At 45.6% G+C, this 17,774-nt stretch overlaps 1 protein-coding gene across 5 annotated transcripts in view; it reads left to right on the forward strand.

The window, feature by feature from the left end:
- LOC141213661 (multidrug and toxin extrusion protein 2-like) overlaps nucleotides 1–17,774 on the forward strand; it is a 111,544-nt gene that overhangs the window by 75,197 nt on the left and 18,573 nt on the right. For all 5 annotated transcript variants that reach the window (XM_073665282.1, XM_073665290.1, XM_073665275.1 and 2 more), the window contains one exon: nucleotides 8,549–8,624. In XM_073665282.1, the coding sequence (XP_073521383.1) occupies nucleotides 8,549–8,624 (76 nt within the window). The remainder of the gene's footprint in view (nucleotides 1–8,548; nucleotides 8,625–17,774) is intronic.

Raw genomic sequence — 17,774 nt, forward strand, 5'->3', positions numbered from 1 at the left:
GTGCCTTCTTGAGCAGGGGGACCTTGCGGGCACTGCAGGATTTTAAACCTTTAAGGCGTAATGTGTAACCAATGGTGACTATGGTCCCAACTGCCTTGAGATCATTAACAAGTTCCCCCCGTGTAGTTTTAGGCTGATCTTTCACCTTCCTCATGGTCAAGGATACCCCACAAGGTGAGATTTTGCATGGTGCCCCAGATCGATGTCGATTGACAGTCATTTTGTATTTATTCCATTTTCTTACTATTGCACCAACAGTTGTCTCCTTCTCACCCAGCGTCTTGTTATCGTTTTGTAGCCCATTCCAGCTTTGTGAAGGTCTATGATCTTGTCCCTGACATGCTTAGAAAGCTCTTTGGTCTTGCCCATGTTGTAGAGGTTAGAGTCTGACTGATTAATTGAGTCTGTGGACAGGAGTCTTTTATACAGGTGACTATGTAAGACAGCTGTCTTTAATGCAGGTAACGAGTTGATTAGGAGCGTTTAACTGGTCTGTAGGAGCCAGAACTCATAATGGTTTGTAGGGGATCAAATACTTATTTCTCACTGCAAAATGCAAATAAATTTATCTAATTTATACAATGTGATTTTCTTTATTTTTCTTGGATATTCTATCTCTCAATGTTAAAATTAACCTACCCTTAAAATTATAGACTGTTCATGTCTTTGTCAGCGGGCAAACTTACAAAAACAGCAAGGGATCAAATAATTATTTCCTTCACTGTATATATACCGTATATACACATAATCTCCTAGTTTTCTTGGTATGCAGAAATTTTATTGTAGATGTGCCTTTACTAGTGTTTCAATTCAAAGAATTACTTCCCAGCGTTTTGTTTGTTTTTGGTCAGATCCACAGATCTAAGGTCAGCAAATTGCTCAGGCTACACCTTTCTGAACTATATTCATATAGTAGCTCCAGTATGTTCTGGAAAGAACAGGTGTGAATTAATTGTAGAATTAAAATTGTGACATAAAAGCAAACTGTAACTAGAAGAAGAGAATGAGGTGAAGAGGCTGGCTGTACTGTAGTGCCACACTTTTATCTTTTATTGGGGGGCAATCACTTGTATAGGTGATTGCCCCCCAATAAAAATGATACCTTTTTTTTGTAATTTTTTTGTAGAGATTCAATAACTCGTGAGAAATCCAGTGTAGAAGCCATTTAAAAAAAAGCTGAAAGTCCTCCTAGGGTGTTTCAGTGCACTTGGCCTGCTTCTTACAAGTGAATAACATGCCTCTTCTGCATTTTCAGCCTGATTTGTATATGGCTTCTATGATTTCTCATCACTGGCACTACTGATGTCTTTCATTTTTTTGGGAGCACAAGCACCTATACAACCATACCACTACTCTCCTATGTCAGAAAAAAAAAACGTGTTGAAAAGTTCCCTTTGGATTGTCACTTTTATTTTCACAAACTGCATAAATCAATCAAACAAGCAAATACGTAAAACTTTGTAATATATATTATCAAAGATTTATGCTTCTTCTTTCAACTTATGAGTCACTTCTGGCAGCTCAATGAGATACAGACTGCCAGCTAAATGAGGGATTATTTTACATGTGCCTACTGACAGGGGCGTACATAGAAGTCATGGGGCCCCATAGCAGAAGCTCTAATTGGGCCCCCCCCCTACAAAAAATAAATATTTGTCTGTGTCACAGGAGAGCAGCTCTCATAACTTTCCAGCCTTTACATAGTAATTTACCTTCTTCTGAAGTCGTAGATTCCTCCTTCATTGCCCCCATAAAGTATGATGCCAACAAAAGTGCCCCCCAAACAGTATGATACCCCTATGGAGCATTCCTCCACATGCACAGTATAATGACCCTATTGTACCCCACTTCAACTCCCACGGCAAAGTATGGTGACCCTAACACAGTATAATTGTCACGGGTGTGTTGCCACGAAGATCGTCACGAGTACACAGCCTGACTTCTCGCAGCTGACTTGTTGGTGCTTTGTGTTTTCTCGGCAGTGAAGGAGTTAATTCTCTCTCTCTCTGGGCTAGCTGAGGTCCAGCCTCGCCCAGCTGCAATCAATGCTTCGTTAGTGAGACTCCTTTATATTCCTGCTGGTCTGTTTGTGAGGTGTCGGTGAAAGCTTTTCATTCAGACTTACAGAGCGGATCGTGGTGTTTGGAGTTGCTGAGATAAGTGTATTTGAAAGTGTTATTTCCCTTTCCTCGCTTTATCATTTATCTCCTTTCCCGTTGGTGTTCCCTCTGTTGTAGTTTTGTTGAAGTTGTATGCAAGGTGGTTTTGGTTTTTCCCTTGTACTGTCTCGTTCGTCTAAATACTGTGTGTGGGCATATTACCGCTGGTTCCCAATTGTTGTGATCGGGGTCCTTCTCAGGACTAGATTACTGTGGTGCAGGGATCCTCAGGAGGTAGGGGTTACGCTGGCGGCCTGGACCTCTGTACCTTTAACAGTACCTCCAGGATGAGGGATTAGTCAGGGCCCCAGCTTAGGGTCAGCTTAGGCCCCCTACCTCCAGTATTCTGTGACAGTGTGACATTTTCACCGACCAACTTAGTTTTTCTCCAGCTACCATGGATCCAGTAGCCGGTCTAGCTCAGCAGTTGCAGAGTTTGTCCATGGGGCTGGCGGACGTTAGGTCCAAGGTTTTGCATCCTCTGGAGCAAGCCGGACCAGAACCTAAAGTAGCTCTCCCTGACAGGTTCACTGGGGGGCGGGACAAGTTTTTTGTTTTCCGGGAGGCATGCAAATTGTACTTTCGGCTGCGGCCTCGGTCATCGGGCAGTGAAGAACAAAGGGTGGGAATTGTCATCTCGCTCCTACAAGGGGACCCACAATCTTGGGCGTTCTCTCTTCCCCCTAGCTCCCCAGTTCTCCAGTCAGTGGATAGGTTTTTCGCTGCTTTGGGACTCGTATATGATGACCCAGATCGGATCTCCCTTGCTGAGTCTAAGTTACGTAGGATTCAGCAGGGAGATCGTCCGGCGGAGGAATTCTGTTCGGAGTTCCGTAGGTGGGCCACGGACACCCAGTGGAATGACCCGGCTCTTAGGAGCCAGTTTTGTCATGGTTTATCCGACAAATTACAGGATGTGTTGGCACAGTATGACTCTCCCGCGTCACTGGAAGCCGCTATGGCCCTTGCTATTCGCGTTGACAGACGGCTTCGGGAGAGGTGCGGGATAACTCTACCCCCTGTAATGTCTCCACCTCTTACAAGGTCCCCTCATATGGTGGTTCCCCTGGTCAGTCCGGAGGAGCCTATGCAATTAGGAGGGACATCATTTCGGGGAAGGGGACCGGTGGTGCGCCATAAGACAGGAAGGTGTTTCCTCTGCGGGAAAAAGGGACATTTTATTGGGGGGTGTCCATCCCGCCCCTTGCTGAGTAAAGAGTCGTCGAAAAAACTGTTGATCCCAGGTTGTGTGGTGGACGGCAATCTGGGAGTAGGTATTTCGTCCCTAGGTTCGTCTCAGTTTCTCGTACCGGCGGAGGTGGTGGTGGGTACGAGAACTGAGAGGATATCTGTTCTTCTGGATAGTGGGGCCGGGGCTAATCTGGTTGATGCTCGGTTTGCCCGGGTTCAAGGTATGCGATTGAGTGAGTTGGCTAAACCCATCCCCATATTCTCGATCGATGCCAGGCCTCTCGGTCAGGGAAGTTTTTTGCAAGCTGTGCATGGCGTAAAACTTCAAGTGGGGGCAATACATAAAGAACTGTTGTCTTGCTACGTGTTGGAGGGTCTTCCCACTCCTATAGTGTTGGGCCTTCCTTGGTTAGCTAAGCATAACCCTGTTATTAATTGGCAAACCAGAGAGATAAGCCAATGGAGTAAATTCTGTAATAAAAACTGCATGAACACGGTCATCGGTGCGGTTACTCCTTGGGTCTTACCTCCATTTCTGGCAGACTTTGAGGATGTATTCTCGGAGAATGGGTGTCAGGAACTACCTCCTCATCGCGAGTATGACTGTTCTGTAAAACTGCTCCCTGAGGCCAAGTTACCTAAAGCTAGGTTGTATAACCTATCTGGTCCTGAGAGGCAGGCCATGAAGGATTATATTTCAGAAAGTCTGGCTAAGGGGCATATTAGACCTTCATCTTCACCGGTGGCCGCGGGGTACCCTCCGAGGTGGTGTCTGATCGGGGGTCTCAGTTTGTGTCCAAGTTCTGGAAGGCGTTTTGTGCACGGCGGGGGATGCATTTGTCATTCTCGTCGGCTTTTCATCCTCAGACCAATGGTCAGACGGAACGTATGAACCAGAGCTTGGAGACATATCTTCGGTGTTTTGTGTCAGAGAACCAGGAGGACTGGTCTTCTTTCCTACCTCTGGCAGAGTTTGCTCTCAATAATAGGCGAAGCGAGTCCACTGGTAAGTCCCCGTTTTTTGGGGCATATGGTTTTCACCCCCAGTTTTGTACTTTCAGTAGGGGGGGCTCTTCGGGGGTTCCGGAGGAGGAACGATTTTCCTCATCTCTCGCTTCAGTATGGAGAGGGGTGCTGAAGAATCTGAATACTATGGGGAACCGATACAAACGTATGGCTGATAGGAGGAGAGTGTCTGGTCCGGACCTAAGTGTGAACGATCAGGTATGGTTGTCTACCAGGAATATTAAACTTAAGGTTCCCTCCTGGAAACTGGGTCCCAGGTTCATTGGGCCGTACAGAATCAGTTCTGTTATTAATCCGGTGGCATTCCGTCTTGACCTCCCCCCTACGTTTAAAATTCACAACGTGTTTCACAGATCATTGCTTAAGAGGTATGTGGCGCCGGTGGTACCGTCACCTTTACCTCCCCCTCCTGTGGTTGTCAATGGTAACTTGGAGTTCCAGGTATCGAGGGTCATTGATTCACGCTTTAATCGCCGGTCCCTTCAGTACTTGGTTCATTGGAAGGGGTATGGTCCTGAGGAGAGGATGTGGGTTCCTGCGTCGGATATTAACGCAGACCGATTAGTTCGGGCCTTCCACACGACTCACCCGGATAAACCTGGCCCTGAGGGTCCGGAGGCCCCTCGTAGAAGGGGGGGTACTGTCACGGGTGTGTTGCCACGAAGATCGTCACGAGTACACAGCCTGACTTCTCGCAGCTGACTTGTTGGTGCTTTGTGTTTTCTCGGCAGTGAAGGAGTTAATTCTCTCTCTCTCTGGGCTAGCTGAGGTCCAGCCTCGCCCAGCTGCAATCAATGCTTCGTTAGTGAGACTCCTTTATATTCCTGCTGGTCTGTTTGTGAGGTGTCGGTGAAAGCTTTTCATTCAGACTTACAGAGCGGATCGTGGTGTTTGGAGTTGCTGAGATAAGTGTATTTGAAAGTGTTATTTCCCTTTCCTCGCTTTATCATTTATCTCCTTTCCCGTTGGTGTTCCCTCTGTTGTAGTTTTGTTGAAGTTGTATGCAAGGTGGTTTTGGTTTTTCCCTTGTACTGTCTCGTTCGTCTAAATACTGTGTGTGGGCATATTACCGCTGGTTCCCAATTGTTGTGATCGGGGTCCTTCTCAGGACTAGATTACTGTGGTGCAGGGATCCTCAGGAGGTAGGGGTTACGCTGGCGGCCTGGACCTCTGTACCTTTAACAGTACCTCCAGGATGAGGGATTAGTCAGGGCCCCAGCTTAGGGTCAGCTTAGGCCCCCTACCTCCAGTATTCTGTGACAGTGTGACAATAATCCCCCAACTGTAAACCCCACAGAGCCCTCCATACACTCTCATGGCCCCCACACAGCCCTCCAAACAGTATAATGGACCCCACACAAACCTTCACACTGTATAATTGCTTTCATACAGTATAATGGCCCCCCACATAGCCCTCAAAATATTATAATGGCCCCACATAGCCTTCCATATAGTATAATACACCACCAATAATCTTCCATATAGTATAATGTGCCCCCATAAACCTATATATAGTATAATGCGCCCCCCATAATCCTCCATATAGTATAATGAACTTCCCATGGTCCTCCATAGAATATAATGCACTCCCCATAGTCCTCCATACAGTATATTACACACCCCATAGAGTAAAATGCAGCCCCCATATAGTATAATGCACACCACAGTCCTGCAGTATTATGGGCACCACGTACTCACTAATTTTAAAATACCGTATATTTTAAATAAGACGACCCGAATATAAGCCGAGGACCCTAATTTTACCACATAAAAATGGGAAAACCTATTGACTTGAGTATAAGCCTAGGGTGGGAAATGCAGCAGCTACTGGTAAATTTCCCTGGTATGTGTGGCCCCCTCAATCCCACAATCCCTGGTATGTGTGGCCCCCTCAATCCCACAATCCCTGGTATGTGTGCCCCCCTCAATCCCACAATCCCTGGTATGTGTGGCCTCCTCAATCCCCCATTCCTGGTACGTGTGGCCTCCTCAATCCCCAAATCCTGGTACGTGTGGCTTCCTCAATCCCAAAATCCTGGTACGTGTGGCCTCCTCAACCCCCCAATCCTGGTATGTGTGGCCTCCTCAATCCCCAAATCCTGGTATGTGTGGCCTCCTCAACCCCCCAATCCTGGTATGTGTGGCCTCCTCAATCCCCAAATCCTGGTATGTGTGGCCTCCTCAATCCCCCAATCCCTGGTATGTGTGGCCCCCTCAATCCCACAATCCCTGGTATGTGTGGCCCCCTCAATCCCACAATCCCTGGTATGTGTGGCCCCCTCAATCCCACAATCCCTGGTATGTGTGGCCCCCTCAATCCCACAATCCCTGGTATGTGTGGCCTCCTCAATCCCCCAATCCTGGTACGTGTGGCCTCCTCAATCCCCAAATCTAGATATGTGTGGCCTCCTCAACCCCCCAATCCTGGTATGTGTGGCCTCCTCAATCCCCAAATCCTGGTATGTGTGGCCTCCTCAATCCCCAAATCCTGGTATGTGTGGCCTCCTCAATCCCCAAATCCTGGTATGTGTGGCCTCCTCAATCCCCCAATCCTGGTACATGTGGCCTCCTCAATCCCCAAATCCTGGTATGTGTGGCCTCCTCAATCCCACAATCCCTGGTATGTGTGGCCCCCTCAATCCCACAATCCCTGGTATGTGTGGCCCCCTAAATCCCACAATCCCTGGTATGTGTGGCCCCCTCAATCCCACAATCCCTGGTATGTGTGGCCCCCTCAATCCAACAATCCCTGGTATGTGTGGCCTCCTCAATCCCCCAATCCTGGTACGTGTGGCCTCCTCAATCCCCAAATCTTGGTATGTGTGGCCTCCTCAACCCCCCTATCCTGGTATGTGTGGCCTCCTCAATCCCCCAATCCTGGTATGTGTGGCCTCCTCAATCCCCAAATCCTGGTATGTGTGGCCTCCTCAATCCCCAAATCCTGGTATGTGTGGCCTCCTCAATCCCCCAATCCTGGTACGTGTGGCCTCCTCAATCCCCAAATCCTGGTACGTGTGGCCTCCTCAACCCCCCAATCCTGGTATGTGTGGCCTCCTCAATCCCCAAATCCTGGTATGTGTGGCCTCCTCAATCCCCCAATCCTGGTACGTGTGGCCTCCTCAATCCCCAAATCCTGGTACGTGTGGCCTCCTCAATCCCCCAATACTGGTATGTGTGGCCTCCTCAATCCCCCAATCCTGGTACGTGTGGCCTCCTCAATCCCCAAATCCTGGTATGTGTGGCCTCCTTAATCCAAGTATCCTGGTATGTGTGGCTTCCTCATCCCCCCAATCACTGCACACATAAAACAATAAACACTTATACTCACCTTCCTTCCTCACCTCTGCTCCAGCGCTGACTCCTGTCTGCCAGCAGCTCATGTCGGCATCTGAGCAGTGCGCGCTCTCAGAAGCCGAGGTGAGCTGCTGCTGGAACATTCACTCCTCTGCACTGACAGCAGGAGTCGGGGCTCAGCGCTCCTCCGTGACCCCTACTAAAGAGAATGAATATTCCGTCTTCTCCACGCCCATGGGAGTGGAGAAGAGGGAATATTCATGTTCCTTTAGCAGCGGGCACACGTGATAGCTGCAGCAGCGGCTACCTTGTGTGCTCGCTCCTTCACTGCTGCAACCCGCTCCTCTGCCGCCGCAACCTCCTACTCGCCTATCCTCCTCATTACCACGCTGCTTGGGGCCCACATGGGCCCCCTCCGGCCATGGGCCCCATAGCAGTGGCGTGGTCTGCCGCCATTGGCGGTACGCCACTGCCTACTGATGTCTAGCGTGAAGAGAGTGGGGAGCGATCAAGAGTGAGAGACACAGACAGTGCTGTTGCTTTTCTAGTATGTGTTTTATTTCGCCTCAGAGGCGGATTCAAAGCTACACAGCTCAGTACTGTTGTATGGTCTCCTTCAGGCTGTTGCCTCTGAGGGTATGTTACAGGAGAGCAGGAATCCGTTTTGTCTCTATGACATCAAAGCAGCTAGTCTCCACTCACTAGCTGAAGGATAACTGAAAATTAGAGCTTGAGCTTGCAAATTGAGAAAACTGGTGAAAAATGCAATTATGCCATGAAGAGTTTTAGGTGTGATTTATAGTAAATAGTTTGCAATTTATCCATACAGTATTTTATAGATCTATCTTATATATAAATTATTTACTTTTTTGTTTTAGGGTTTTGTGCTGTCCTGACTAGTAGTTTGATGGCTGGGCTTAAAGATGTGATTGCATATGTGTTCACTACAGACAGGTTGGTAAATTAATATTTATAAAATTAAATCCTTTCGTATTTTATAATATTTTATGTTGGATACAGTGATTGCATTATTGATGGTACATTTACAATGGTCTTGAAAGAAAAAACTGAAAAACTTAAGTTGCAGAAAAGAGCCTGTTTTGAAAAATACCGTGTTTTTCGGAGTATAAGACGCACTTTTTTCCTCCAAAATTTTGGAGGAAAGTGGGGGGTGTATCTTATAGTCTGGATAATACATTGTGGATAGTGGGATGGGGGAAGAGCGGCAGCAGAGAAGCGGGTCACAGTCAGTAGCCGGCTGCTGTGGCTCAGCGATCCTGTGTGCCCGCTACTAGAGAGTATAAATATTCACTCCTCCCCACTACCATGGGCGTGGAGAGGAGTGAATATTCATTCTCTTTAGTAGCGGGCACACAGGATCGCCGAGCCACAGCAGGAAGCCACGGCTGCTATTGTCAGTGTGCTCTATTAAAGAATATAAATATTCAGTCCTCTCCACACCCACAGTCCCGGCGTGCAGAGGAGTGAATATCCCCGCATCTCACCTCAGCGTCTGAGGCTGCATGGCAGTTACCTCATGCGCTGCTCAGATGCTGAGATCAGCAACTGGCAGAACAGGACGCTGAGCTGGAGCGGAGGGAAGGAAGATGAATAGAATGGTTTATTTTTTTCATGTGTGCAGTCATGGGGGGCCATGCTTACCAGGATGGGGGCCATTTATACCAGGATGAGGATGGGGGGCCATTTATACCAGCATGGGGATGAGGGGCAATGCATAGGGATGTGCGGTGCCATGCATACCAGGATGGGGATGGGAGCCATTCTTACCAGGATGGGGGGCCATTCTTACCAGGATGGGGGGGCCATTTTTACCAGGATGGGGGGGTCATTCTTACCAGGATGAGGGGCCATGCTTACTAACTACCTATCTATTTGATGGCATAATTTAAGCTATTTTCTATTTGCTCTGTTGCTGGCTTAGATCACATATGTCAAACTCTGGCCTGCAGGCCAAATCTGGCCTGCAGTGTGAGAATATTTGGCCAGTGATGCCGGTCTGGTCCCATGAGTATATTTGGCCCGCAATGCCAGGTGGGTCTCCTGATATCTAACTTTCAACTATATCGACGTCCTAGATGCCGATACAGTTGAAAGCAATGGTTGAGGAAGGAGCGTCAGCTGACGATCCCTCTTCCATCATCCCCCTTCTGTGTCTGACGTCTCAGTGTAGTGGATGCGATGATGTGATTACAATGCGCCCACTGTATTGAGGATCTGAAGACGCCATAAAAGAGACTGGAGCAGCGGGGGAACGGACAAAAGTGAGGATTTATTTATTTTTTTAATGTGGGGCCTATTAGACTGTATGGAGCACTATGTGGTGCCCATAATACTGTATAGCGGACTATGTGGGGCCATTATACAGTATGGAGCACTATATGGAGCCCATTATACTGCATGGAGCACTATGTGAGGCCATTACACTGCATGGAGCACTATGTGAGGCCATTACACTGCATGGAGCACTATATGGAGCCAATTATACTGTATGGAGCATTATGTGAGACCTTTATACTGTATGGAGCACTATGTGGGGCCCATTATACTGTATGGAGCACTATGTGGGGCCTTTATACTGTATGGAGCACTATGAGGGGGCCCATTATACTGTATGGAGCACTATGTGGGGCCATTATACTGTATGGAGCACTATGAGGGGGCCCATTATATTGTATGGAGCACTATGTGAGGCCAATTTTACTGTATACTTCCTCGGTATATGTTACTTTATTTAAAAAGGGGTTGTCCAGATAGTGGAATACCCCTTTAATGCAATTAAGAGTTTCTTGCAACAGACTCACTAAAACATCATCACGTGCAGTTTCCTGTTCTTCTTGAACTGAAAGCTGCAAATACTCATGCCCATGTAAAAAAGCACATTTTCTCAAGACAGTTTTTGCCTGACTATTGTCCTTGAGATGCCTGGCTGCAATTCCAGAGATACTTGTTTAATTGGATTTAATTTGTGACCTTGGAGAAGACTAAGTTCATATTCCTGCTGGTACATTTCCTTTGTCCATTCTGTTTACACAACCACAATAATATAATTCATACAGTACCAGTAAAAAGTTTGGACACACCTGTTAATGCAGTGATTTTCCTTGTACATATTGAATTGTGCACATTATAGAGTCAGACTGAAGACAGCAAAATTATAAACAAGCATATATGGAAACAAGGAGTAAATAAACATGTAAAACAAACCAGAATATGTGTTAACGACCGCCGTAACGGATTTTTACGGCGGTCATGAAGGGTACTTATGCCTTAGCGCCATGAAAATGTGTCGCTGAGGCATAAGTGAATAGCGCCGCCCGGCAGCGGCGATTCCCTCGGGGTGTCAGCTGTATATGACAGCTGACACCCTGCAGTATCGGCCCCCGCCAGTTTCGATGCTGACCGTTAAATACCGCTGTAAATCGTGACAGCAGTATTTAAGTGCTTACAAGGGGGGTCTTGCAACCCCCTTAGTTACCATGGGACCCCCGCGATGAGAATCGCGGGTCTCGATGGTTACCATGGTACCCTGAGATCATGTGATGACCCCAATGCACAGTCAGTGAGTTCAGTAACTCAATGACAGGTCTCATACACTGCAGTACAGTACTGCAGTGTATGAGACAAGCGATCAAAGTAAAAAAAAGTGTAATAAAATATGTAAAAAAGTTTAAAAAAAAGCACACAAAGTGCACACAAATCACTAAAGCCCCCGTCTCACATAGCGAGATCGCTAGCGAGATTGCTGCTGAGTCAAGGTTTTGGTGACGCAACAGCGATGTCGCTATGTGTGACACTTTTCAGCGATCAGGCCCCTGCTGTGAGATCGCTGCAGAATGTCCTGGACCATTTTTTGGTCTTTGCCCTCCCGCTGGTCAGCACACATCGCTGTGTGTGACCCACTGGACCAGCGATCAGGCTGGTAACCATGATACACAGTGGGTTACTAGGGGCACACGCGCACTTAGTAACCCGCTGTTTTTCATGGTTACCACTCTGCTACGGTGAGCGGTAACCTCCCGCCCACCGTAGCAGGCTCGTAACCATGATAAACAGCGGGTTACTAAGTGCGCGTGTGCCCCTAGTAACCCGCTGTTTACCATGGTTACCAGCCTGCTCCTGCTTCAGCAGGCTGGTAACCAGGAGCAGGACATCGTGGAAAGATTCTTTCCACGATGCCTGTTTGACAGCTCACCAGCGATCACATAGCGACGCAGCAACGATCCCTGACAGGTTGTATCGTTGTCGAGATCGCTGTAGCGTCACTAAGTGTGACGGGGCCTTAAAATCCGTTTCGCCTCTCAAAACGCAGCATTTGTGATAAAACAAAAATAAACAAAAAAATGTACACATTATTATCGCCGCATCCTGAATGACCTGCTCTATAAAACTGTCACGTTATTTAGTTCCTTTGATGAATGCCATAAAAAACACACCAAAAATAACGCTTTTTCATCATACTGACTCACAAAAAAGTGAATAAAAATCGATTAAAAAGTCGTATGTAAAAAAAATATACATAAATAAAAATGCCAAACCGTCCCACAAAAAAGAAACCTGTAATCATACCGACCCGACGAACAAATCGGTCTTATCACTTTTACCGAACGGCGCAAAAAATAAAAAATAAGAACAATAACTGAATTGCTGTTTTTTGTTCATTCTGTGTCTGAAAAACCTGACTAAAAAGCGATCAAAATTTACTTTGTGCCCCAAAATGGTACCAAAAAAAATCTGCAACTCGTCCCGCAAAAATTTAAGCCCTCATACAGCTTTGTTCACAAAAAAATAAAAAAGTTACAGAATATGGCGACAAAAAAACGACTTTTCAGAAAAAAAAGCATTTTTACTGTGTGATAGCAGCAAAACCTAAAAAACCCATATAAATCTGGTATCGCTGTAATCGCACCGACCTGAAGAATAAATCTGCCTTATCACTTATACCACACGGTGAACCGCGCAAAAGTAAAAATAAGGACTATTCTTGTACTGCTGTCTATTTCTTCATTCTGCCTCCAAAAAAATTGGAATAAGGCTCGGCTAACGTTTATCCTGTGCTGACTGTTGGAGTTTCCGTGTAACTTCACCAAAACCGCAATTCAGACAAAAAACGCAGATGGAGCCACTCATTTATTAGGCTGATGGAGTCCCTTTGGACTGGTCTCTGTTCCGGCGGCGTACCATCATATTAGGCTTTTTTTTAGCGCACAAGTGTGGACGACCACAGATCTGTGCGCCTAAAAAGATGGAGACCACCGAAGCAGACGTCAAACAGACTCCAAAGTGTCTCCTTCTGCCTCTTTGTGGTGGGTGGTTCCGTTGGGGGTTTCATCTGAATCGCATTTTTTATGGGATTTACACGGAAACTCCGACGTAAGTGCTCAGCGTAGACTGGCAATCCAGTCTTATTCTGGAAGCAATCGAAAATTATGTACCCCAAAATGTTACCAATAAAACCCCTAATTTATCAAACACAAAACCAGCCCCCTCTCAGGTCTGTCACTGGAACTATAGGGGGTCCCACATTACTGGTAGAACAAAGACTCCGGAAAAGCGACATGGCTGCCACCCCCTCAAATAAAATCCAGTGATTTCTGTGCTCCGAAATCCAAATGCCCCACTGTGTCTAAACCGCAATAAGCAGCCACATGTTTGGCATTATTGTAGCGGGGAGAGAACTTAACAATTTACGGGTTGTGTGTTACCAGGAGAAATGTATGGGGGCGCTACAATTTATGGGGGCACTACACTTTATGGGGGCAAAATGTATGGGCACTAAACTGAGATTTGGAATTCTTCAGAATAAAGCCTGGCGTGGATGTTACATAATAGTCACTGCAGCAGTAGACAAATTCATTGAGTTGTGTAATTTATACAATGGGGTCACTTTTGTTTGTTTTTCTGCTGTTCTGGCACCTTTGAGGCTCTGCAAATGTTGCCCAGAAACTATTCTACCAAAATCTATGCTCCAAAAGCCAAATAGTGCTCCTTCTTTCTCAGCCCTGACCCTGACGTGTGCCCTAGCAGTAATTTCTGATGACATATAGGGCATCATCACGTTCGGGAAAAATAGCATAACAAATTATGGGGTCCGTTTTCTTCTATTATCCATTGTAAAAATTACCAATTTGGGGCTAAAACTACATTTTCGTGAAACAAAAATGAAAATTTTCAATATGACGACCTAATGTTATCAAATTCTGTGTAGTACCTGTTCGTTCAAAATTCTCACTATACCCCTGGATAAAATCCTTTAGGGGTGTAGTTTTCAAAATGAGTTTTCCACTGTTTAGACACATCAGGGGCTCTCCAAACGCGGCATGATACCCACAGACCATTCCATTAAAGTCTGCGTTCCAAACGTCGCTCCTTCCTTTCCAACACCTGCTGTGCGCCAAAAGAATAGTTTTCCCCTACATATGGGGTATGTCTGCACTCAGGAGCAATTGCACAACAAATTTTGGGGTCCATTTTCTCCTGTTACCCTTGAGAAAATAAAAAAAATTGGGGCTAAAAGTGTGGAAAAAAATGTGATTTCTTAATTTCACGGCTCTACGTTATAAGGTGCTTACCACACATCTAGATAAGTTCCATGAGGGGGTCTAGTTTCCAAAATGGGGTCACTTGTGGGGGGTTTCCACAGTTTATGCACTTCAGGGGCTCCCCAAACGTGGCATGGCGTCCGCTAATTATTCAAGCAAATTTTACATTCAAAAAGTCAAATGGTGCTCCTTCCCTTCCAAACTCTGCCGTGCTCCCAAACAGTGGTTTTTCCCCACATATGAGGTATCAGCTTACTCAGGAGGAATTGCACAACAAATAGTATGGGCCAATTTCTCCTGTTACCATTATGAAAACACAAAATTGGGATCTGAAAAACATTTTAGTGGAAAAAATTTGAAAATTTTATTTTTATGACTCTGTGTTATAAATTTCTGTGAAGCACCTGGGGATTCAAGGTGCTCACCACACATCTAGATAAGTTCCCTAAGGGGTCTAGTTTCCAAAATGGTGTCACTTGTGGGGGGTTTCCACTGTTTAGGCACCTCATGAGCTCCCCTAACGCGACATGGCGTCCGCTAATTTAACAAGCAAATTTTACATTCAAAAAGTCCATTTGCGTTCCTTCCCTTCCGAATCCTGCCGGGCGCCCAAACAGTGTTTTTCCCCCACATATGGGATATCGGTGTGCTCAGCAGAAATTGCACAACAAATCTTGTGGTCTATTAACTCTCGTTACCCTTGTGAAAATAAAAAAATTGAATCTGAAGTAAACATTTTGTGAAAAAAAGTTAAATGTTCATTTTTTCCTTCCATGTTGCTTCAGTTCCTGTGAAGCAAGTGAAGGGTTAATAAACTTCTTGAATGTGGTTTTGAACACCTTGAAGGGTGTAGTTTTTACAATGGTGTCACTTTTGGTTATTTTCTGTCTTATAGAACCCTCAAAGTTACGTCAAATGTGATGTGGTCCCTAAAAAAATGGTTTTGTAAATTTTGTTGGAAAAATGAGAAATCTCTGCTCAACTTTTAACCCTTATAACTTACTAACAAAAAAAATTTAGTTTCAAAAATTGTGCTGATGTAAAGTAGACATGTGGGAAATGTTATTTATTAACTATTTTATGTGACATAACTCTCTGATTTAAAGGCATGAAAATTTAAAGTTTGAAAATTGCAAAATTCTCGCCAAATTTCCTTTTTTTCACAAGTAAACACAAGTCTTATCGAAGAAATTTTACCACTATCATGCAGTACAATATGTCAAGAAAAAGCAATTTCTCTCAGAATCAGGGAGATCCGTTGAAGCATTCCAGAGTTATTACCTCATAAAGTGACACTGATCAGAATTGTAAAATTTGACCTGGTCATTAAGGACATAATTGGCTCCGTCCTTAAGGGGTTAAAACTTAGGTTCCTCAAAAGTACCCCTCTTTTACAATAATTACAGCTTAACACCCCTTCGGCATTCTCTTAAGGCTGCTTTACCTTCACTCTGCAGTATAACTCATCCCCAATCATTTAAATTGGGCTGGAGGCCATGTCATTTGACACCCAAACATTTCATTGGTATATATAAGTTATGATATTGTGGTTGTGAGAAGTTAAGTAACCTACACTGCTCAATACCCTCAAGAATCAAATAGGAAGGCAAGCTGGTGAAATATAACAAGCACAACATTAAAGGGGTTGTCCATCCACTTAATAACTGGAGTGTTAACATGCTGATCCTGACAAAGCAGAGGAGATTGGCAGTGGATTGTTTGAAGAGCATTTGTTTTGTTTTAGATTTTAGATTTTTTTTTTTTTTTTTAGAACACACTTGAAACCTCTTTTAATGTATGTATAATATACATGTATATACTTGTATATTACATGGCTGCATTGTTTATTAAAATGGCTTATGTGGATATCAGGTTCACTTTTCTCGAATAATAGTTTTCACAGACATATTATTATTATTTATTGTTGTAGCGCCATTTATTCCATGGCGCTTTACATGTGAAAAAGGGGGTATACATAGCACAAACAATTGCAATAATCTTGAACTAAAACGCAACGGCAAGCTGGTACAGAAGGAGAGAGGACCCTGCCCGTGAGGGCTCACAGTCTACAAGGAATGGGTGAGGATACAGTAGGTGAGGGTAGAGCTTGTCATGCAGCGGTGTGGTAGAGTGATGGTTACTGCAGGTTGTAGGCTTGTCGGAAGAGGTGAGTCTTCAGGTTCCTTTTGAAAGTTTCCATGGTAGGCGAGAGTCTGATGCTTTGGGGTAGAGAGTTCCAGAGTAGAGGAGATGCACGGGAGAAATCTTGTATGCGATTGTGGGAAGAGGAGATGAGAGAGGAGTAGAGAAGGAGATCTTGTGAGGATCGTAGGTTGTGTGTAGGTATGTACCGGGAGACTAGGTCACAAATATATGGAGGAAACAGGTTATTGATGGCGTTTCTAAGCCATGGTTAGGGTTTTGAGCTGGAGTCTCTGGGCAATGGGGAGCCAGTGAAGCGTTTGACAGAGAGGCCGGGGAATAGCAGGGGGACAGGTGGATTAGTTGGACAGCAGAGTTTAGGATAGATTGGAGGTGTGCAAGAGTGTTGGAAGGGAGGCCACAGAGCAGGAGGTTGCAGTAGTCGAGGCGGGAGATGATGAGGGCATGCACTGGTGTTTTTGCAGATTCGTGGTTGAAGAATGTGCAGATTTGAGAGATGTTTTTGAGTTGGAGTCGGCAGGAAGTGGAAATGGCTTGGATATGTGGTTTTAAGGAGAGGTTAGAGTCCAGGGTTACCCCAAGGCAGCGAGCTTGTGGGACTGGGGAAAGTGGACAGCCATTGATTTTGATGGATAGGTCAGATGGGGGGGGCTGAGTGAGATGGGGGAAAGATGATGAATTCAGTTTTATCCATATTAAGTTTTAGAAATCTAGCAGAGAAGAAGGATGAGATAGCAGCCAGACATTGTGAGATTCCGGTTAGTAAGGAGGTGATATCAGGTCCAGAGAGGTAAATCTGTGTGTTGTCAGCATAGAGATGATACTGAAAGCCGTGAGACTCTATAAGCTGTCCCAGGCCGAGGGTGTAGATTGAGAAGAGCAGAGGTCCTAGGACTGAACCTTGCGGGACACCGACAGATAGGGGCCGAGGTGAGGAGGTGGTGTGTGAGTGAGAAACACTGAATGTCCTGTCTGTTAAGCATGAGGAGATCCAAGATAGGGCCAAGTCTGTGAAGCCAAGAGATGAGAGAGTCTGTAATAAGAGGGAATGGTCCATTGTGTCAAAGGCAGATGACAGGTCCAGGAGGAGGAGGACAGAGTAGTGTCGCTTGGATTTGGCAGTTATTAGGTCATTGGTGACTTTAGTCGGGGCAGTTTCAGTGGAATGATGCGGTCGGAAGCCAGATTATAAGCGTTCAAAGAGGAAGCAATTGGAGAGGTGGGAGGACAGTTCAGAATGGACGTGTTTTTCCAGTAGTTTTGAGGTATAAGGGAGAAGTAATATGGGGCGATAGCTAGTCAGAGAGGATTGGTTATGGGAGGGCTTGGCACATGGGTGCATATTTGAAGCATGAGAGGAAGATATCAGTTGTTAGTGTCA

Source organism: Phyllobates terribilis, unplaced genomic scaffold (genome assembly GCF_046119375.1).
Source record: "Phyllobates terribilis strain yellow unplaced genomic scaffold, ASM4611937v1 Scaffold_2__4_contigs__length_985480577, whole genome shotgun sequence".
Taxonomy (NCBI): Eukaryota; Metazoa; Chordata; class Amphibia; order Anura; family Dendrobatidae; genus Phyllobates; species Phyllobates terribilis.